We start from the raw sequence: 21850 nt of genomic DNA on the forward strand, positions 1-21850 counted from the left end.
AACACCATCCACCAGGTACACGGTACATACACTTGCAACTCAGCCAACGTTGTCTACCTGATACGCTGCAGGAAAGGATGGCCCGAGGCATGGTACATTGGGGAAACCATGCAGACGCTACGACAACAAATGAATGAACACCGCTCGACAATCACCAGGCAGGAGTGTTCTCTTCCTGTTGCATTTGAAATGTTCCTATTTTGCTACCAAATAAACCTGTTGGACTTTAACCTGGTGTTGTTAAACTTCTTACTGTGTTTACCCCAGTCCAACGCCGGCATCTCCACATGAGGGGAACACTTCAGCAGTCACGGGCATTCAGCCTCTGATATTCGGGTAAGCGTTCTCCAAGGCGGCCTTCACAACACACGACAGCGCAGAGTCGCTAAGCAGAGACTGATAGCCAAGTTCCGCACACATGAGGACTTCCTCAACCGGGATCTTGGGTTCATGTCACACTGTCTGTAACCCCCACAACTTGCCTGGACTTGCAAATTCTCACTAACTGTCCTGGCTGGAGACAATACACATCTCTTTAACCTGTGCTTAACCCTCTCTCCACTCACATTGTCTGTACCTCTAAGACTTGATTACCTGTAAAGATTCGCATTCCAACCATTATTTTGTAAATTGAGTTTGTGTCTTTGTGCCCTGTTTGTGAACAGAAATCCCACCCACCTGATGAAGGAGCAGCGCTCCGAAAGCTAGTGGCTTCTGCTACCAAATAAACCTGGTGTTGTGAGACTTCTTACTATGTTCCCAGCCCAACACCGGCATCTCCACATCACATTCCTCCCTCACAGGGAGGGCGCTGTGATTCGGAGGCTGCGCACATCCCTCCCAGGCAGAGAGGGCGCTGTGGTTCGGACGCTGCACACACTACTCCCGGAGGGAGGGGGCGCTGTGGTCGGCGTTTGCGCACATCCCTCCCAGGCGGAGAGGGCGCTGTGGTTCAGAGGCTGCGCACACCCATCCCGGACGGAAGGGGCGCTGTGAGCAGACTCAATCAAGCACGCGCGCTCTTTGACCGGAGCGCAAGTGGCGGGGAGGGGGCTGAGGTTGTATTTCCGGGGTCAGGGCTGCGGCGGGGGGGGGGCCACGGGTGCGGTTGCTGGGGGTAACGCCAGCGGCCTAGCGGGCCCTGTGGAGCCAGTTGGTGGTCAGAGCGGTCCGCCCAGCACCCCCATTGGGAGAGCCCTCTGTGCCGCCTCCAGTGGTTGTTTCTTCCCCCTGGAGTCTGTCCCAGTGCCGTCTCTCTGGTACCCAGCCCTGTCCACAGGTCGTCATCACCCCCCTGCTTTCTGATCTGATCTTCTGTCTATGTGGGTGCGATTTTAGAGTTTATTTATTGGCAGAGCTCAAAGTTTATTTATTAGTGTCGTAAGGAGGCTTACATTAACACTGCAATGAAGTTACTGTGAAATTCCCCAAGTCGCCACACTCCGGTGCCTGTCCGGGTCAATGCACCCTAACCAGCACGTCCTTCAGACTGTGGGAGAACGTGCAAACTCCCCACAGACAGTGACCCAAGCTGGGGAATCTTTGATTTATTATTGTCACATGTATTAACAAACAGCAAAAAGTATTGTTTCTTGCGCTGTACGGACAAAGTATACCATTCATAGAGAAGGCAACGAGAGAGTGCAGAATGTTACAGTCATAGCTAGGGTGTAGAGAAAGATCAGTTTAATGCGAGGTAAGTCCATTCAAAAGTCTGACAGCAGCAGGGAAGAAGCTGTTCTTGAGTCAGTTGGACGTGAGCTCAGACTTTTGTATCTTTTTCCCGACGGAAGAAGGTGGAAGAGAGAATGTCTGGGGTGCGTGGGGTCTTTAATTATGCTGGCTGCTTTTCCGCGGCAGTGGGAAATGTAGACAGAGTCAATGGATGGGAGGCTGGTTTGAGTGATGGATTGGGCTACATACACGACCTTTTGTAGTTTCTTACGGTCTTGGGCAGTGCAGGAGCCGGGGTGGGGGGGGGGGGGGCATCCAGGACAAGTTGTTGGCGATCTGGACACCTAAAAACTTGAAGCTTTCGACCATTTGTACTTTGTTCCCGTTGATGTAGATAGGGGCCTGTCCTTCCTGAAGTCGATGACAATGCTGTGAGGCAGCAGTGCTAACCACTGTGCCACCCTTGTGTGTGTGTGTGTATTTGAGTATTGCACCTTTTCTCTCTACAGCATCGCCATGGGTTCTTTGGAGAAGTGGGTGAACGACCAGCTTCACCAGCTGTTGGGACTGAGCGACAAGTATGTGGCGCAGTTCCTGATTGGCACTGCCCGGCGCAGCAGCAGCGCGCCCGACTTCATCCGCCGCCTGGAGGAGACGGGAACCATCGACATCACGCAGGAGGTGCGGCAGTTCTCCAGCGAGCTGTGGATGAAGGTGAGGGGTGGGGTTTGGTAAGGAAGCCTGGTGGCATATTTGGCCAGGGATTCGTGGCTGGGCACTGCCAGGGGTACTGTGGGCGATGAGAGATGTGAGGTATTGGGTTTCCCCATTGGGTCGTTTCCTATCCAACAGCACAGAAGGAGGCCATTTGGCTCACCAAGTCTGTACCGACTCTCCAAAAGAACATTTTACCCAGGCCCTTCTCCATTCTATCTCCATAATTATGCACATTTACCATAGCTAATCCCCCTAACCTACAAATCTTTGAAAACTAAGGGGCAACTTAACATGGCCAATCCATCTAACCTGCACATCTTTGGACTGTGGGAGGAAACCCACGCAGACAGGGTGAGAACGTGCAAACTCCACACAGACAGTGACCCGAGGCCGGAATTGAACCCACTGTGAGGCAGCAGTGCTACCCACTGTGCTACCATGTTGTGTTCCATTGGTTTATTGATGACCTTGTGTGCTGACTTTGACCTTTCCCGTGTCTTCCCTTGACAAGATCCCTCGGGCGCAGCCGGTTGAGAAGGCGTCACGCGCTGTCGAGCGAGAGGCCCTCGCCATCCAGCAGAAGAATCGGACCTACCTGCTGCTGGAGGACAGTGACGAGAGTGAACCTGAGGAGCAGCAGAGTCAGCACAAGGGTAAAAGGAAACGGAAACACATCCGGAAGAAGAGGGCAGCGTCATCAGAGAGCGACTCTGACGACAAAAAGTATGTTTCTGCAGTGAGAGGAGGGTGTGGGTGTGAGTGTGCACATGGAGGAAATCTTTATTGCGGGAATGGGGAGGAGATAATCTGACACAGTGCCCCTGTGACTGGGGCACGGGCAGGGGACAGTCTGGCGAACAGTGTGTACCATCTATAAGATGCACTGCAAGAACTCACCAGGGCTCCTTAGGCAGCACCTTCCAAACCCACGACCACTACCGTCTGGAAGGACAAGGGTAGCAGATACCTGGGAACACCACCACCTGGAGGTTCCCCTCCAAGCCACTCAGCATCCTGACATGGAAACATATCGGCCATTCCTTTGCTGTCGCTGGGTCAAATTCCTGGCACTTTCTCCCTAAGAGCACAGTGGGTGTACCTACACCTCAGCGACTGCAACAGTTTAAGAAGGCGGCTCAGTGCCACCTTCTCAAGGGCAATAAATGCTGACTAGCCTGCAATGCCCACATCCCATAAATGATTTTTTAAAAAAATGGTTAGGGGTGCAAGAAATGGTCTGACAGTGTGTGGAGGGTGTCAGTAGACAGTCTGTGTGGGGTCAGGGGACGGTCTGACAGTGGTTGTCAGGGGCTGTTTTGGCAGTGTGTGGGGGGGGTGCCAGTAGACAGTCTGACTGTGTGTGGGGTCAGCGGACAGTGACAGTGTGGGAGTTGTCAGGGAGCGGTCTGTTAGTGTGTGGGGTCAGTAGACGGTCTGACGGCGCATGTGGGGACAGGGGACAGTCTGATGTTGCGTGTGGGGTCAGGGGACAGTCTGTCGGTGCGTGTGGGGTCGGGACAGTCTGACATTGCGTGTGGGGTCAGGGGACAGTCTGACGATGCGTGTGGGGCCAGGGGGCAGTCTGTCGGTGCGTGTGGGGTCGGGACAGTCTGTCGGTGCGTGTGGGGTCAGGGGACAGTCTGTCAGTGCGAGTGGGGTCAGGGGACAGTCTGTCAGTGCGAGTGGGGTCAGGGGACAGTCTGTCGGTGCGTGTGGGGTCAGGGGACAGTCTGTCAGTGCGAGTGGGGTCAGGGGAGAGTGTCATACGTCGTGGTAGCAGAGTGGAGTGGTAGGGGACAGACGGCCAATCTGGATCCAGCCTGATACATTGGGGTGCACGGTGTGTGTGGGGCACAAAACCCAATGATTACCCTTATCGTCAGGAAAACGCCCCTGTCGCCACAGGAGCAATCCGGATCTGAAGAAGAAGAAGAATGGGAGAAAGAGGAGAAGGATCGCTTGAAAGATCTGGAAGAGCGGGATGCTTTCGCTGAACGTATCAAACAACGTGACAAGGACAAGACCCGGAACATCCTGGAGCGTTCTGACAAAAAGGTAGGAACACATTCAGAGAAACAGGGGAATGTAGGAACAGAGGTAGGCCATTCAGTCTCACCACCCTACTCCAACCTTAAACCATGGCAGATTGTTATTTCTTATCTACTGGCCTGTGCTGGGGGATAAACCCGGTGAGGGGGAGGGTGAGAGATACTGCACAATAAGATTTGATTCTCAAATTGTCTTGCCATTTATTGTCTTAAATCCGCTACTGGCCTCGATTAGATTCCAGTCTGTAACTCACTCCCAGGTATCCATTATTCCATATATAAACCATCTGAACCCCTCGATTAGATTCCAGTCTGTAACTCACTCCCAGGTATCCATTATTCTATATATAAACCATCTGAACCCCTCGATTAGATTCCAGTCTGTAACTCACTCCCAGGTTTCCATTATTCTATATATAAACCATCTGAACCCCTCGATTAGATTCCAGTCTGTAACTCACTCCCAGGTATCCATTATTCTATATATAAACCATCTGAACCCCTCGATTAGATTCCAGTCTGTAACTCACTCCCAGATTTCCATTATTCTATATATAAACCATCTGAACCCCTCGATTAGATTCCAGTCTGTAGCTCACTCCCAGGTATCCATTATTCTATATATAAACCATCTGAACCCCTCGATTAGATTCCAGTCTGTAACTCACTCCCAGGTATCCATTATTCTATATATAAACCATCTGAACCCCTCGATTAGATTCCAGTCTGTAACTCACTCCCAGATTTCCATTATTCTATATATAAACCATCTGAACCCCTCGATTAGATTCCAGTCTGTAGCTCACTCCCAGGTATCCATTATTCTATATATAAACCATCTGAACCCCTCGATTAGATTCCAGTCTGTAACTCACTCCCAGGTATCCATTATTCTATATATAAACCATCTGAACCCCTCGATTAGATTCCAGTCTGTAACTCACTCCCAGGTATCCATTATTCTATATATAAACCATCTGAACCCCTCGATTAGATTCCAGTCTGTAACTCACTCCCAGATTTCCATTATTCTATATATAAACCATCTGAACCCCTCGATTAGATTCCAGTCTGTAGCTCACTCCCAGGTATCCATTATTCTATATATAAACCATCTGAACCCCTCGATTAGATTCCAGTCTGTAACTCACTCCCAGGTATCCATTATTCTATATATAAACCATCTGAACCCCTCGATTAGATTCCAGTCTGTAACTCACTCCCAGATTTCCATTATTCTATATATAAACCATCTGAACCCCTCGATTAGATTCCAGTCTGTAACTCACTCCCAGATATCCATTATTCTATATATAAACCATCTGAACCCCTCGATTAGATTCCAGTCTGTAACTAACTCCCAGGTATCCATTATTCTATATATAAACCATCTGAACCCCTCGATTAGATTCCAGTCTGTAACTCACTCCCAGGTATCCATTATTCTATATATAAACCATCTGAACCCCTCGATTAGATTCCAGTCTGTAACTCACTCCCAGGTATCCATTATTCTATATATAAACCATCTGAACCCCTCGATTAGATTCCAGTCTGTAACTCACTCCCAGATATCCATTATTCTATATATAAACCATCTGAACCCCTCGATTAGATTCCAGTCTGTAACTCACTCCCAGGTATCCATTATTCTATATATAAACCATCTGAACCCCTCGATTAGATTCCAGTCTGTAACTCACTCCCAGGTATCCATTATTCTATATATAAACCATCTGAACCCCTCGATTAGATTCCAGTCTGTAACTCACTCCCAGATATCCATTATTCTATATATAAACCATCTGAACCCCTCGATTAGATTCCAGTCTGTAACTCACTCCCAGGTATCCATTATTCTATATATAAACCATCTGAACCCCTCGATTAGATTCCAGCCTGTAACTCACTCCCAGGCATCCATTATTCTATATATAAACCATCTGAACCCCTCGATTAGATTCCAATCTGTAACTCACTCCCAGATATCCATTATTCTATATATAAACCATCTGAACCCCTCGATTAGATTCCAGTCTGTAACTCACTCCCAGGTATCCATTATTCTCTGAGTGTTTAGACTTGGTTTATATTTTGAACAATGAATACCTGGTATTGAGTGAAAGAATGTAATCTAATTGATAGGTTTGCATGGTTTATGTATCGATGTCGGCCATTTGAATGTGGGATGGAGTGTCTGTATGAATAGGCGAAGAAGGATTTCCTTGGGTACTGATGGATTTTACTTTTGTCGCAGGCCTACGAAGAAGCTCAGAAACGGCTGAAGATAGGAGAGGAGGATCGAAGAGCAATGGTACGACAAATGGTGGAGTTGCCTCAGTCAGGAAGCTGGAGAGCATTGTCTCTGCACCTGGTTTAGTGCACAGTTACTCTTGTTGCACGCTGTCATTGTGTAACAGCGTCGGAAAGAATGTGTGACCTCTGTCGCCCATTCCCACTGTAATTCAGGTGTTGCGCAAAGTTCTGTGGCGGGTCTCTGCTGTCGGTGGGGAGATAGGTCCTCGGTCACGTGCCAAGTAAGGGAGTGGGAAGGGGCTGTCTCGGCTGGCCAGTCGCTGGCCAGTCACTGACCACCCGTCTCTGCACCCTGGGTTCATCTCCCTAAAGACAAGCTGCAGCTGGAGACCTGCCCTGTCTGATAGCTGCAGGGGGCTCAGTAATGAGATAAACATTAAGAACCACTGCCCGAGGTACAAAGCTGCTATCAATTCACATCAAGAGGATGGCTGTATGGGGTGTGTGCACCCAAGGAAAATTGTTTGGCAGAGAAACAGATAGTTTCATTCTGTACCTAACCCCGTGCTGTACCTGTCCTGGGAGTGTTTGATGGGGACAGTGTAGAGGGAGCTTTACTCTGTATCTAACCCCGTGCTGTACCTCTCCTGGGAATGTTTGATAAGGGCAGTGTAGAAGGAGATTTACCTCTAACCCAAACTTCAAATGACCCAATAGAATGCAACGGATTTCCTGTAGAGAGAGCTCCGTTTTCTACTGTACTTGTCCTGCTTGTATTTAATAGGACCTTGTATCTAATTTATTCAGACCCCTTGATACTGTCAGTAGATGCCTGAAATGGAGTAACGTTCCATACTCTAGTTTCGGCTTCACTGGTAGGCACAAGATGAGTTTTAACAACACCAGGTTAAAGTCCAACAGGTTTATTTGGTAGCAAATACCATCGATGCCCAGAACAGCAGGAAAATGGTAACCCAAGCTGTGGGAAAAGCCAGCTAAACAGGTCCTCCTTGGACTGCCATGGTGTGCCTGTGCGTGTGCACGCGCCAGTGCGTACGCGTATCTGCACGCGTGAGTGCCAGCGCATGCCAGTGTGTGAGTGCCTGTGCGTGCTGGTGTGTGTGAGTGCCTGTGCGTGCTGGTGTGTGTGAGTGCCTGTGCGTGCTGGTGTGTGTGAGTGCCTGTGCGGGCTGGTGTGTGTGAGTGCCTGTGCGTGCTGGTGTGTGTGAGTGCCTGTGCGTGCTGGTGTGTGCTGGTGCCTGTGCGTGCTGGTGTGTGTGAGTGCCTGTGCGTGCTGGTGCCTGTGCGTGCTGGTGCCTGTGCGTGCTGGTGCCTGTGCGTGCTGGTGCGTGTGAGTGCCTGTGCGTGCTGGTGCCTGTGCGTGCTGGTGTGTGCCTGTGCGTGCTGGTGTGTGCGAGTGCCTGTGCGTGCTGGTGTGTGCGAGTGCCTGTGCGTGCTGGTGTGTGCGAGTGCCTGTGCGTGCTGGTGTGTGCGAGTGCCTGTGCGTGCTGGTGTGTGCGAGTGCCTGTGCGTGCTGGTGTGTGCGAGTGCCTGTGCGTGCTGGTGTGTGCGAGTGCCTGTGCGAGCTGGTGCGTGCTGGTGCCTGTGCGTGCTGGTGCCTGTGCGTGCTGGTGTGTGTGAGTGCCTGTGCGTGCTGGTGCCTGTGCGTGCTGGTGTGTGCGAGTGCCTGTGCGTGCTGGTGCCTGTGCGTGCTGGTGCCTGTGCGTGCTGGTGCCTGTGCGTGCTGGTGCCTGTGCGTGCTGGTGCCTGTGCGTGCTGGTGCCTGTGCGTGCTGGTGCCTGTGCGTGCTGGTGCCTGTGCGTGCTGGTGCCTGTGCGTGCTGGTGCCTGTGCGTGCTGGTGCCTGTGCGTGCTGGTGCCTGTGCGTGCTGGTGCCTGTGCGTGCTGGTGCCTGTGCGTGCTGGTGCCTGTGCGTGCTGGTGCCTGTGCGTGCTGGTGCCTGTGCGTGCTGGTGCCTGTGCGTGCTGGTGCCTGTGCGTGCTGGTGCCTGTGCGTGCTGGTGCCTGTGCGTGCTGGTGCCTGTGCGTGCTGGTGCCTGTGCGTGCTGGTGCCTGTGCGTGCTGGTGCCTGTGCGTGCTGGTGCCTGTGCGTGCTGGTGCCTGTGCGTGCTGGTGCCTGTGCGTGCTGGTGCCTGTGCGTGCTGGTGCCTGTGCGTGCTGGTGCGTGTGCGTGCTGGTGCGTGTGAGTGCCTGTGCGTGCTGGTGCCTGTGAGTGCCTGTGCGTGCTGGTGCGTGCGAGTGCCTGTGCGTGCTGGTGCGTGCGAGTGCCTGTGCGTGCTGGTGCGTGCGAGTGACTGTGCGTGCTGGTGCGTGAGAGTGCCTGTGCGTGCTGGTGTGCGCGAGTGCCTGTGCGTGCTGGTGTGCGCGAGTGCCTGTGCGTGCTGGTGTGCGCGAGTGCCTGTGCGTGCTGGTGTGCGCGAGTGCCTGTGCGTGCCGGTGTGCGCGAGTGCCTGTGCGTGCCGGTGTGCGCGAGTGCCTGTGCGTGCCGGTGTGCGCGAGTGCCTGTGCGTGCCGGTGTGCGCGAGTGCCTGTGCGTGCCGGTGTGCGCGAGTGCCTGTGCGTGCCGGTGTGCGCGAGTGCCTGTGCGTGCCGGTGTGCGCGAGTGCCTGTGCGTGCCGGTGTGCGCGGGTGCCTGTGTGCGCGGGTGCCTGTGTGCGCGGGTGCCTGTGTGCGCGGGTGCCTGTGTGCGCGGGTGCCTGTGTGCGCGGGTGCCTGTGTGCGCGGGTGCCTGTGTGCGCTGGTGCCTGTGCGTGCTGGTGCCTGTGCGTGCTGGTGCCTGTGCGTGCTGGTGCCTGTGCGTGCTGGTGCCTGTGCGTGCTGGTGCCTGTGCGTGCTGGTGCCTGTGCGTGCTGGTGCCTGTGCGTGCTGGTGCCTGTGCGTGCTGGTGCCTGTGCGTGCTGGTGCGTGTGCGTGCTGGTGCGTGTGAGTGCCTGTGCGTGCTGGTGCCTGTGAGTGCCTGTGCGTGCTGGTGCGTGCGAGTGCCTGTGCGTGCTGGTGCGTGCGAGTGCCTGTGCGTGCTGGTGCGTGCGAGTGACTGTGCGTGCTGGTGCGTGAGAGTGCCTGTGCGTGCTGGTGTGCGCGAGTGCCTGTGCGTGCTGGTGTGCGCGAGTGCCTGTGCGTGCTGGTGTGCGCGAGTGCCTGTGCGTGCTGGTGTGCGCGAGTGCCTGTGCGTGCTGGTGTGCGCGAGTGCCTGTGCGTGCTGGTGTGCGCGAGTGCCTGTGCGTGCTGGTGTGCGCGAGTGCCTGTGCGTGCCGGTGTGCGCGAGTGCCTGTGCGTGCCGGTGTGCGCGAGTGCCTGTGCGTGCCGGTGTGCGCGAGTGCCTGTGCGTGCCGGTGTGCGCGAGTGCCTGTGCGTGCCGGTGTGCGCGAGTGCCTGTGCGTGCCGGTGTGCGCGAGTGCCTGTGCGTGCCGGTGTGCGCGAGTGCCTGTGCGTGCCGGTGTGCGCGGGTGCCTGTGTGCGCGGGTGCCTGTGTGCGCGGGTGCCTGTGTGCGCGGGTGCCTGTGTGCGCGGGTGCCTGTGTGCGCGGGTGCCTGTGTGCGCGGGTGCCTGTGTGCGCGGGTGCCTGTGTGCGCGGGTGCCTGTGTGTGTTGCTGGACTGGCTGTAAAGCTGTGTGCTGTTCAGCAAATCAAGTCTCTGATCAATATTTCTAATGCCCTTCCCCCTAGATCCCGGAGTTGCGCAAGAAGTCCCGCTGGGAATACTTGGGCAAACGGGAACAAGAGAAGCTGGAGGACCTGGAGGCGGAAATCGTGGACGAAGAGTACTTGTTCTCCCCGACTGACCTCAGCGCCCGGGAGATGCAGCAGCTGGACTACAAAAAGAAAGTGCGCGACCTGGCCCGGGAGTACAAGGCAGCCGGAGAACAGGAGAAGCAGGAACAGAGCAACCGCTACTACATGCCGGAGGAGTCCCGCAACAAGGTAGGTACGGGCCAGCAGAGTGTGGGAGGGCTGACACACAGCGGAACTACTGGTGGCACATGTACGGTAAAGTGTTCTGGGCAACGTGTTTGATGTCATTGTGTAGGGAGCGTGCACGGTGTTGCGTCCTTCCGTCCCCTTCCCGGGAGCGCGCATGGTGTCCCATCCCCCAGGGAGTGTACAAGGTGCCACAATACATCTGTGAGAGTCGTGGGGTTGGTGACCTGGATTATGTCTGTAAGTCTTGGGGCAGAAGCTGAATTTTGGCTTTCCGGCCCTGAGTTTGCTGCTCGCTGTCAAGTTGTCCTCAGACTTATTCTCCCTGAACTGACTCATGACTGTTTATAAATCAGTCGCTTTCCCTCTGTCATGTATGACAGTCGTTCGTTTTTCACCCTTTTGTCGCCTCTTTGCTCCGACCCTCTGTCCCCTATCACAGCTTCACTTGTTCAATGGTGTTTCTTTTCTTTTATTTTGAAAGAAAGTTCCGGATCGCTACGAGGAGCCCAAGGCGGACGACAAGCATGCCCCGCGGGATGAGCAGAAACGCTGGGAGGAGGAGCACATGGACGCGGCACTGCTGAAGTTCGGGGCCCGGGACGCCAGGGAGCGTAACAAGCAGAAGGAGTACGAGTTTGTGCTGGAGGAGGATGAGATGATTGACTTTGTCACCACTGTGACCATGCAGGGGACCGTGCCCAAGGTAGGGCAGCAAGTGCTGGTGCCCACAGCGGCAGCAGTTAAAAATAATTCTTTCACAGGATGTGGGCATTGCTGGCTGAGCCCTAATTGCCCATTCAGAAGATGGTGGTGAGCTGCCTTGAGCCGCGGTGTAGGTATACCCACAGTGCTGTTAGGGACCTCCAGAATTTTGACCCAGCGACACTGGAGGAACGGACGATATATTTCCAAGTCAGGATGGTGAGTGGCTTCGAGAGATAGGCAGCACCGAAACAAGCCCTTCGGCCCAACTTGGCCGACCAAGCTCCCTAAACGGAACCAGTCCCATTTGTCTGCGTTTGGCCCATATCCCTCTAAACCTTTCCCATCCATGTACCTGTCCAAATCTCTTTCAAATGTTGTAATTATACCCGCCTCTACCACCTCCCCTGGCGGCTCATTCCATACACGGACCACCCTTTGCGTGAAAAAGTTGCCCCTCAGGTCCCTTTTAAATCTTTCCTCTTCCACCTGAAACCTATGCCCTGTGGTTTTGGACCCCCCTTTCCTGGGCTATTCTGGCTTTTCACCTGATCTTACGTCCCTCATGATTTAGAAACCTGTTTAAGGTCACCCCTCATCCTCCTCGATGCAAGGTGAGTGGGAGGAGGCCTGTGTGGAGCATAAACCGTTGCACGGACCATTTGGGATTAATGGCCTGTTTCGGTGGTCGAAGTCACAGGTTTGGCAGGTGCTGTCGGAGGAGCCCTTGGTGAGTTACCCTCGTGGTCATGTCACTGGACTGGTGATCCTGAGGCTCGGACTAATGCCGCAGAGACATGACTTCAGATCCCACCATAGCAACTGGGGAAATGTAAATTCAATTAATAAATCTGGAATAAGATTCTCCTCTTGTCACGAAACTACTGATTGCCATGAAAACCCATCGGCTCCACAAAGCCCTTCGGGGAGGGAACTCTGCCAACCTTACCTGGCCGGAGGGTACATGTCACCCCAGACTCTCAGCAGTGCGGTCAACGCTTAACACCTCTTTGAAACTTGGCCTAGCAAGGCCATGTTAGTGCTGCAATCCTGTCGTAATGAGGTGCAAGATCTCGCTGTAAGTGAGAGCAACTGGGAGAAGGGGAAGGACATTATTCTAAAGTACGGATGAGAACCGGTTCATTGTGTAGTGTGAGGGAAGGAAACGGGAGTCTGTGCCTATGTTCTCTAGGCTTTGTGGATGAACTTACGTTGAGAAAAGTCTGAATCCAGATTCCTTCTTTCCTCGGTGAGTTAGCATCAAATTTATAACCGGTTACTTGGTCGGAGGCAACTCCCCACAGGGGGAATTAGGGATAGGTAACAAACGCTGGCCTTGTCAGCAAAGCTCGGATCTCAAGGGCAATGTTTTTTTTAAAAAGTCCGTCATCCACCATCATTTATCAAACGCACAGGATTTAACAGCACCGAAACATTGCACCCAAATTGTCTGCTACTGTTTATGCTCCACACGGACCTCCCCCACACCCACCTTGCATCATCTCAGTCAACATAATCTTTATGAGGGTGGCACAGTGGTTAGCGCTGCTGCATCACCTCTTTGGGATGGGTCTTTTTCTAAATGGAGGTCGGTCACCAGTGGTGTGCCCCAGGGATCTGTTCTGGGACCCTTGCTGTTTGTCATTTTCATAAATGACCTGGATGAGGAAGCGGAGGGATGGGTTGGTAAGTTTGCCGACGACACGAAGGTTGGTGGGGTTGTGGATAGTCTGGAGGGATGTAATAGGATGCAAGACTGGGCGGAGAAGTGGCAGATGGACTTCAACCCAGATAAATGCGTCCTGGTCCATTTTGGTAGGTCAAATGGGATGAAGGAGTACAATATAAAGGGAAAGACTCTTAGTATTGTAGAGGATCAGAAGGACCTTGGGGTCCGGGTCCATAAGACTCTGAAATCAGCCCCGCAGGTGGAGGAGGTGGTTAAGAAGGCGTATGGTGTGCTGGCCTTTATCAATCGAGGGATTGAGTTTAGGAGTCCGGGGATAATGATGCAGCTATATAAGACCCTCGTCAGACCCCACTTGGAGTACTGTGCTCAGTTCTGGTCGCCTCACTATAGGAAGGATGTGGAAAAGATTGAAAGGGTGCAGAGGAGATTTACAAGGATGTTGCCTGGATTGAGTGGCATGCCTTATGAGGATAGGCTGAGGGAGCTCGGTCTTTTCTCCTTGGAGAGACGAAGGATGAGAGGAGACCTAATAGAGGTGTATAAGATGTTGAGAGGCATAGATCGGGTGGACTCTCAGAGGCTTTTTCCCAGGGTGGAAATGTCTGCTACGAGAGGACACAGGTTTAGGGTGCTGGGGGGTAGGTACAGGGGAGATGTTAGGGGTAACTTTTTCACACAGAGGGTGGTGGGCGAGTGGAATCGGCTGCCGTCAGTGGTGGTGGAGGCGAACTCAATAGGGTCTTTTAAGAGACTCCTGGATGAGTACATGGAGCGTAATAGGATGGAGGGTTATAGGTAGGTGTAGAAGGTAGGGATGTGTTCGGCACAACTTGTGGGCCGAAGGGCCTGTTTGTGCTGTAGTTTTTCTATGTTTCTATCACAGCGCCAGGGACCATAGTTCGATTCCCAGCTTGGGTCGCTGTCTGTGCGGAGTTTGCGTGGGTTTCCTCCGGGTGCTCCAGTTTCCTCCCACAGTCTGAAAGACGTGCTGGTGAGGTGAATTGGCCACGCTAAATTCTCCCTCAGTGTACCCGAACAGGCGCCGGAGTGTGGCGACTAGGGGATTTTCACAGTAACTTCATTGCAGTGTTGATGTAAGCCTACTCGTGGCACTAATAAATAAACTTAAAAAAACTTAAAACTTATTCCCTTCTCCCTCTCATGTTTATCTGACTTCCCTTTTAGCGTGAACCTGGAGATCTCGGACGGTTGTCGGGGCTGGGAATGGTGGGGGCTGGGGATGCTGGGGGCCGTTGGTGGTGGGGGCCGTTGGTGGTGGGGGCCGTTGGTGGTGGGGGCCGTTGGTGGTGGGGGCCGTTGGTGGTGGGGGCCGTTGGTGGTGGGGGCCGTTGGTGGTGGGGGCCGTTGGTGGTGGGGGCCGTTGGTGGTGGGGGCCGTTGGTGGTGGGGGCCGTTGGTGGTGGGGGCCGTTGGTGGTGGGGGCCGTTGGTGGTGGGGGCCGTTGGTGGTGGGGGCCGGGGATGGTGGGGGCCGGGGATGGTGGGGGCCGTTGGTGGTGGGGGCCGTTGGTGGTGGGGGCTGGGGATGGTGGGGGGCTGGGGATGGTGGGGGCCGGGGATGGTGGGGGCCGGGGATGGTGGGGGCCGGGGATGGTGGGGGCCGGGGATGGTGGGGGCCGGGGATGGTGGGGGCCGGGGATGGTGGGGGCCGGGGATGGTGGGGGCCGGGGATGGTGGGGGCCGGGGATGGTGGGGGCCGGGGATGGTGGGGGCCGGGGATGGTGGGGGCCGGGGATGGTGGGGGCCGGGGATGGTGGGGGCCGGGGATGGTGGGGGCCGGGGATGGTGGGGGCCGGGGATGGTGGGGGCCGTTGGTGGTGGGGGCCGTTGGTGGTGGGGGCCGTTGGTGGTGGGGGCCGTTGGTGGTGGGGGCCGGGGATGCTGGGGGCCGGGGATGGTGGGGGCTGGGGATGGTGGGGGCCATTGGTGGTGGGGTAATGAGAAGAAATGGAAGGATGTGAGCACAAGAGTGAGAATTTTAAGGTTCAGACATTTGGGGTGGGATTTTATAGCATCGCTCATCCCGAAACTCTAAAATCCCGACTGAGGTCAATGGACCTTCCCATTATCCGCCCTTCGCCCCCTCCGATTCCCGTGGCAGGCGGGGCGATCAAGTTCCAGCCAATGTGACCAGAGGCCAAGTTAATGGGCGGCACAGTGGTTAGCGCTGCTGCCTCTCAGCGCCAGGGACCCAGGTTCGATTCCTGGCTTGGGTCACTGTGTGGAGTCTGCACATTCTCCCCGTGTCTGCGTGGGTTTCCTCCAGGCTCTCCGGATTCCTCCCACAGTCTGAAAGACATGCTGGTTAAGTGCATTGACCCAAACAGGCGCCGGACTGTGGCGACTGGGGGAATTTCACAGTAACTTCATTGCAGTGTTTAATGTAAGCCTTGTGATTAATAAATGAACTTTTTACTTTAATTTTAACGTGCGTGCAAGGACAATGTCACAGGTAAACACCCAGGAATACAGAAAGTGAAATGGTTAACATTGTGGGACTGCAGATTTCAGAACAGAGGGGTTGCATTACAAGCTGGGCCGTGACGTTCCAGCATGATGCTGGGGGATCCAGAAATACCATCATCCCCACTCCCAAGTGACACTTCCCTCGCCTGCTTTTCCTCGTCAGGATGAGAACGCCGAGTTGTCGGAGGCACAGAAGCAGAAGTTGTCCCTCCTGGAGGTGAGGAAGAGCCTGCCTGTCTTTCCGTACCGCCAGGACCTGCTGACGGCCATCGCCGAGCACCAGATTCTCATCATCGAGGGCGAGACGGGATCCGGCAAAACAACGCAGATCCCCCAGTACCTGTACGAAGAGGTGAGCAAACATCAGAGCAGCAGCCATTCAGTGCACAGGGGAGAGGAGCTGGGTAGAAGAGATAATATTGCGTTCACCCTGTGAGACAGTGGGAGGGAGGGTACAGCACTGTGTTCACCCTGAGGGACTGTGGGAGGGGGGGTACAACACTGTGTTTAGCCTGTCACACAGGGAGAGGGAGGGTGCAGCACTGTGTTCACCCTGAGGGACAGGGGGAGGGGGGTTCAGCACTGTGTTTAGCCTGTCAGACAGGGAGAGGGAGGGTGCAGCATTGTGTAGCCTGTCAGACAGGGGGAGGGAGGGTGCAGCATTGTGTTTAGCCTGTCAGACAGGGAGAGGGAGGGTACAGCATTGTGTTTAGCCTGTCAGACAGGGGGAGGGAGCATGCAGCATTGTGTTTAGCCTGTCAGACAGGGAGAGGGAGGGTACAGCACTGTGTTTAGCCTGTCAGACAGGGAGAGGGAGGATGCAGCATTGTGTTTAGCCTGTCAGACAGGGAGAGGGAGGATGCAGCATTGTGTTTAGCCTGTCAGACAGGGAGAGGGAGGGTACAGCATTGTGTTTAGCCTGTCAGACAGGAGGAGGGAGCGTGCAGCATTGTGTTTAGCCTGTCAGACAGGGAGAGGGAGGATGCAGCATTGTGTTTAGCCTGTCAGACAGGGAGAGGGAGGATGCAGCATTGTGTTTAGCCTGTCAGACAGGGAGAGGGAGGGTACAGCATTGTGTTTAGCCTGTCAGACAGGAGGAGGGAGCGTGCAGCACTGTGTTTAGCCTGTCAGACAGGGGGAGGGAGCGTGCAGCATTGTGTTTAGCCTGTCAGACAGGGAGAGGGAGCGTGCAGCATTGTGTTTAGCCTGTCAGACAGGGAGAGGGAGGGTGCAGCATTGTGTTTAGCCTGTCAGACAGGGAGAGAGAGGGTACAGCACTGTGTTTAGCCTGTCAGACAGGAGGAGGGAGCGTGCAGCATTGCGTTTAGCCTGTCAGACAGGAGGAGGGAGCGTGCAGCATTGCGTTTAGCCTGTCAGACAGGAGGAGGGAGCATGCAGCATTGCGTTTAGCCTGTCAGACAGGAGGAGGGAGCGTGCAGCATTGCGTTTAGCCTGTCAGACAGGGGGTGGGAGCGTGCAGCATTGTGAGACACAGGAGTTGTCAATGAGGAGAGGCCAAATTTCAGCTACTTTGCCTTTGCCCAACCTGCAGGATGCTCACTGTAATAATGGAGTTGTCCTCTGATGACAGCGATCACTCTCCATCGGTTAATGCCGATCCCTCTCGGACACGACCCAGAGTAAAACCCCTATGGTCGAGAGCTTAGGGAAACAGTCAATAGTTTCTCCCAGGCCTGCTGTTCTTACCACATGTGTCCTCTCAAATTACTCGTGTATTGTATTCCAAAATGTCATTTCCTGAAAAAGCTCAACAAACATTCAATCGATACTGACTGCTCACACCCCACGTCTCACCGGCACCCATTCCGTAAGTTGGCTCCTCACTCGCTGATCTGATTAAACCGTAAATCACATGGTGGAAATCCCACGGGATTCTGTAGATTTACATCCTGCCAAATTGAGATTGCTGTTGATCCCAATGGAGAATGAAATTGGGTTTTAAATAGGGCTCACCCTAGCCACTCAGTGTGTCTGGAGACAGATTAGGTCCGGTTCAATGTGTGGCCTGTGTTTCCCGTCGGTTTAGTTGAGCAGCAGTGCTGAGCTGTGGTTCTGTCTCACTCTGAATTGGAGCTTTGCCTTGCGTTCATTCCCTGACCACCTGATGCTGAGCGTCACTGCTCTCTCCGCAGGGCTACACTGCCGGGGGGATGAAGATCGGGTGCACACAGCCTCGGAGAGTGGCAGCCATGAGCGTCGCATCCCGAGTGGCGCAGGAGATCGGGGTGAAACTGGGAAATGAGGTGAGCTGCCACGGCGTGTTGACGTGGAATTGGGAGTAATGCAAAGAGCTAAGATGGAAGTAACTCGGTAGTGGGACCGACCTGAAGAATCATTGACTGAACTCGGTGTAAGGGAGAGTGAGCAGGAATAATAACAGGGCAGGGACAAGGGATGTTAATTGGAATGTGAGCTACGTGGTGGGGGTAGTGACTGACACTAAAGACGAGGGGGGAGAGTGACTGGGAATAATGGAGGCAATGACTGAGAATGGAGACAGTAAATTGGAAGGAGAAATGTTAAGGAGAATAACTGGGAGTGGGGATGGGCAGCAACTGGGAATAATGATGTGTCTCAACATGGAACAGTGAGGGGCGGGGAGACTGGGAACGGTGAGGGGCGGGGAGACTGGGAACGGTGAGGGGCCGGGGGGAGACTGGGAACAGTGAGGCGCCGGGGGGAGACTGGGAACAGTGAGGGGCCGGGGGGAGACTGGGAACAGTGAGGGGCCGGGGGGAGACTGGGAACGGTGAGGGGCCGGGGGGAGACTGGGAACGGTGAGGGGCCGGGGGGAGACTGGGAACGGTGAGGGGCCGGGGGGAGACTGGGAACGGTGAGGGGCCGGGGGGAGACTGGGAACGGTGAGGGGCCGGGGGGAGACTGGGAACGGTGAGGGGCCGGGGGGAGACTGGGAACGGTGAGGGGCCGGGGGGAGACTGGGAACGGTGAGGGGCCGGGGGGAGACTGGGAACGGTGAGGGGCCGGGGGGAGACTGGGAATGGTGAGGGGGGGGGGGGGGGGAGACTGGGGACAGTGAGGCGCCGGGGGGAGACTGGGAACAGTGAGGGGCCGGGGGGAGACTGGGAACGGTGAGGCGCCGGGGGGAGACTGGGAACAGTGAGGGGCCGGGGGGAGACTGGGAACGGTGAGGGGCCGGGGGGAGACTGGGAACGGTGAGGGGCCGGGGGGAGACTGGGAACGGTGAGGGGCGGGGGGGGGAGACTGGGAACGGTGAGGGGCCGGGGGGAGACTGGGAACGGTGAGGGGCCGGGGGGAGACTGGGAACGGTGAGGGACCGGGGGGAGACTGGGAACGGTGAGGGGCCGGGGGGAGACTGGGAACGGTGAGGGGCCGGGGGGAGACTGGGAACAGTGAGGCGCCGGGGGGAGACTGGGAACGGTGAGGGGCGGGGGGCGGGGGTGGTGGGGGGGGGGGGGGAGGGAGACTGGGAATGGTGAGGGGCCGGGGGGAGACTGGGAACAGTGAGGCGCCGGGGGGAGACTGGGAACAGTGCCTGGGGGGAATTGCCAGTCGGAGGCTGGAGGGTAGTGGGATGGGTCGGGGGTGGCGGTGGGGAAATGCCAGTCAGAGGTTGGGAATGGGGACACCAGATGACTTAAAGATGGTGGGAATGTGAAAAACCCTCTCCAGAAAAGACAGTTAACGCAAGCTCAGTGAATGATTTGAATTGGAAGTTGAGTTTTTGTGAGCCACAGACATCAAGGAGCTGAAGAGGGTTTTTGTAATGAAGAGAAAGAAAGGCTGGACCTTACTGAAGGACAGGTCAAGCTCAAGGGCCTAGTACCTTACTCCCGTCCAGGAGAATGATGGATGGATATTAACAGGAATACTAACACTTGGAGTGGGGTACCGCTGTTCAAAATAACACAGGGAGGATTGGTTGGGCAGAGTGAAGTTGCAGCTGCTGCTTGAAGAGTTGACGTGTGGTGGGCATGAATGTAGTAAGCGATCTGAATCCTGCTCGTCTACCTCCCCAGGTCGGGTACAGTATCCGGTTTGAAGACTGCACATCTGAACGGACGGTGCTAAAATACATGACAGACGGGATGTTGCTGCGGGAATTCCTCACAGAGCCAGACTTGGCCGGATATAGGTGAGAATGGTTCCCACAAAAGATGCCAGCCATCGCTGAGGTTGGATGAATGTAATATCGCAGCATCTCAGGAGAAAGTATATTCAGTGTGACAGATTGTGAAGATCAGTCGTGACACAGTGCTGGGTAATGTGTCTGCGCGGTGCTGGGTAACGTGTCAGCGCGGTGCCGGGTAACGCGTGTCTGTCCGTGCGGTGCCGGGTAACGCGTGTCTGTCCGCGCGGTGCCGGGTAACGTGTCAGCGCGGTGCCGGGTAACGCGTGTCTGTCCATGCGGTGCCGGGTAACGCGTGTCTCCGCACGGTGCCGGGTAACGTGTCAGCGCGGTGCCGGGTAACGCGTGTCTGTCTGCACGGTGGGGGTTTAAGGTGTCTGTGTCCACGCGGTGGGGGTTTAAGGTGTCTGTGTCCACGCGGTGGGGGTTTAAGGTGTCTGTGTCCGCGCAGTGGGGGTTTAAGATGTCTGTGTCCACGCGGTGGGGGTTTAAGGTGTCTGTGTCCGCGCAGTGGGGGTTTAAGGTGTCTGTGTCCACGCGGTGGGGGTTTAAGGTGTCTGTGTCCGCGCGGTGCCGGGTGAGGTGTCTGTGTCCGCGCGGTGCCGGGTGAGGTGTCTGTGTCCGCGCGGTGGGGGTTTAAGGTGTCCGTGTCCACGCGGTGCCGGGTGAGGTGTCCGTGTCCGCGCAGTGGGGGTTTAAGGTGTCCGTGTTCACGCGGTACTGGCTGATGTGGGTGTCTGTGTTGTTACAGTGTTGTGATCATTGATGAAGCCCACGAACGCACCCTTCACACTGACATCCTCTTTGGGCTGATTAAAGACATCTCCCGCTTCCGCCCTGACCTGAAAGTCCTGATTGCGAGTGCAACGCTGGACACAGAGAAATTCTCAACATTCTTCGACGATGCTCCAATTTTCCGGATCCCAGGGCGGCGGTTCCCTGTCGACATTTACTACACAAAGGTAAAGGGCGGGAATACCGCACGGTGTTTCAGAACAGGTGGACCCGAGGCTATTGCCCCCAATTCAGGGTCCATCTCCCACCCTGAGGTGCAGGAGGAACTAACACCTCCAGCTCCCTCCCCCTGTGGTGCACTATTCAAACTGGGCTGCTGCGATAACTGAGCCAAGCATGCAGGTGCAGCAGGCGGGAAAAAAGGCAAATGATATGTTGGCTTTCATAGTGAGAGGATTTGAGTACAGGATGTCTTGCTGCAGCTGTACAGGGCCTTGATGAGACCACACCTGGAATATTGTGTACAGTTTTGGTCTCCTTACATGAGGGAAGATTGGGCCTGTATTCACTGGAATTTAGAAGAATGAGAGGGGATCTCACTGAAACATAAAATTCTGACAGGGCTGGACAGACTGGATGCGGGGATGTTGTTTCCGCTGGCTGGGAGGGTCTAGAACAAGGGGCCACAGTCTCAGGATACGGAGTGGACATTTAGGACTGAGATAAGGAGAAACCTCTTCACTTAGAGGGTGATGAACCTGTGGAATTCCCTTCCACAGAAGGCCGTGGAGCCCAAATCACTCAATGTATTTAAGAAGAAAATAGATTTTCAAACTCTAAAGGTGTCAGGCGGTGTGGAGAGAGGGCAGGAGTATGGTGTTGAGATAGAGGATCAACCTTGCTCACGTTGAATGGCAGATGCATCTAAAGGGCCAAATGGCCGACTCGTCCTAGTTTCTATGGAATAGAAGAATTCCAGGGCAAATCCCTTCTCTGTGTCCTTGCATGGGCTCGTCCCCAGTAGGGGCAGCAGCTGGGGTGTGGAGGGGTGTGGAGGGGACACATGGTGGCACAGTAGTTAGTGCTGCCTCACAGTGCCAGGGACCTGGGCAGCACTAACCACTGTGCCACTGTCGCACGCTCCCCCCCCCCAACTGCCAGCTGCTGCTCCTACAGGGACCCGGGTCCAATTCCCAACCTCGGGTGACTGTGTGGAATTTGCACATTCTCCCTGTGTCTGCGTGGGTTTCCTCCGGGTGCTCCGGTTTCCTACCACAGTCCAAAGATCTGCAGGTTAGGTGGATTGGCCGTGCTGAATTGCCCTTTAATGTCAGGGGGACTAGCAGGGTAAATGCATGGGGTTATGGGGATAGGGCCTGGGTGGTCAGTACAGATTCGATGGGCTGAATGGCCTCCTTCTGCACTGTTATGATTCCAGTTTGCCAGAAATGGCTTCAAGAAACAACATGGGGCT

The 21850-nt window shown here is 55.0% G+C and overlaps 1 protein-coding gene across 3 annotated transcripts in view; it reads left to right on the forward strand.

Moving 5' to 3' along the window:
* Nucleotides 1-1077: 1077 nt before the first annotated feature.
* Nucleotides 1078-21850, forward strand: part of LOC144496874 (pre-mRNA-splicing factor ATP-dependent RNA helicase DHX16-like) — a 36994-nt gene continuing 16221 nt past the window's right edge. The window contains exons 1-11 of one of the 3 annotated variants that reach the window (XM_078217452.1): nucleotides 1078-1322; nucleotides 2184-2388; nucleotides 2903-3114; nucleotides 4275-4446; nucleotides 6697-6753; nucleotides 10381-10635; nucleotides 11117-11338; nucleotides 15676-15864; nucleotides 17666-17776; nucleotides 19532-19647; nucleotides 20393-20603. In XM_078217452.1, coding sequence (XP_078073578.1) covers nucleotides 2191-2388; nucleotides 2903-3114; nucleotides 4275-4446; nucleotides 6697-6753; nucleotides 10381-10635; nucleotides 11117-11338; nucleotides 15676-15864; nucleotides 17666-17776; nucleotides 19532-19647; nucleotides 20393-20603 — 1743 coding nt within the window. In that variant the 5' untranslated portion in view covers nucleotides 1078-1322; nucleotides 2184-2190. Of the gene's footprint in view, nucleotides 1327-2183; nucleotides 2389-2902; nucleotides 3115-4274; nucleotides 4447-6696; nucleotides 6754-10380; nucleotides 10636-11116; nucleotides 11339-15675; nucleotides 15865-17665; nucleotides 17777-19531; nucleotides 19648-20392; nucleotides 20604-21850 lie in introns of those variants that run through there. The other 2 variants (XM_078217453.1, XM_078217454.1) reach the window with 2 other exon arrangements.

The sequence above is a fragment of the Mustelus asterias genome, chromosome 8 (assembly GCF_964213995.1).
Source record: "Mustelus asterias chromosome 8, sMusAst1.hap1.1, whole genome shotgun sequence".
Classification (NCBI taxonomy): domain Eukaryota; kingdom Metazoa; phylum Chordata; class Chondrichthyes; order Carcharhiniformes; family Triakidae; genus Mustelus; species Mustelus asterias.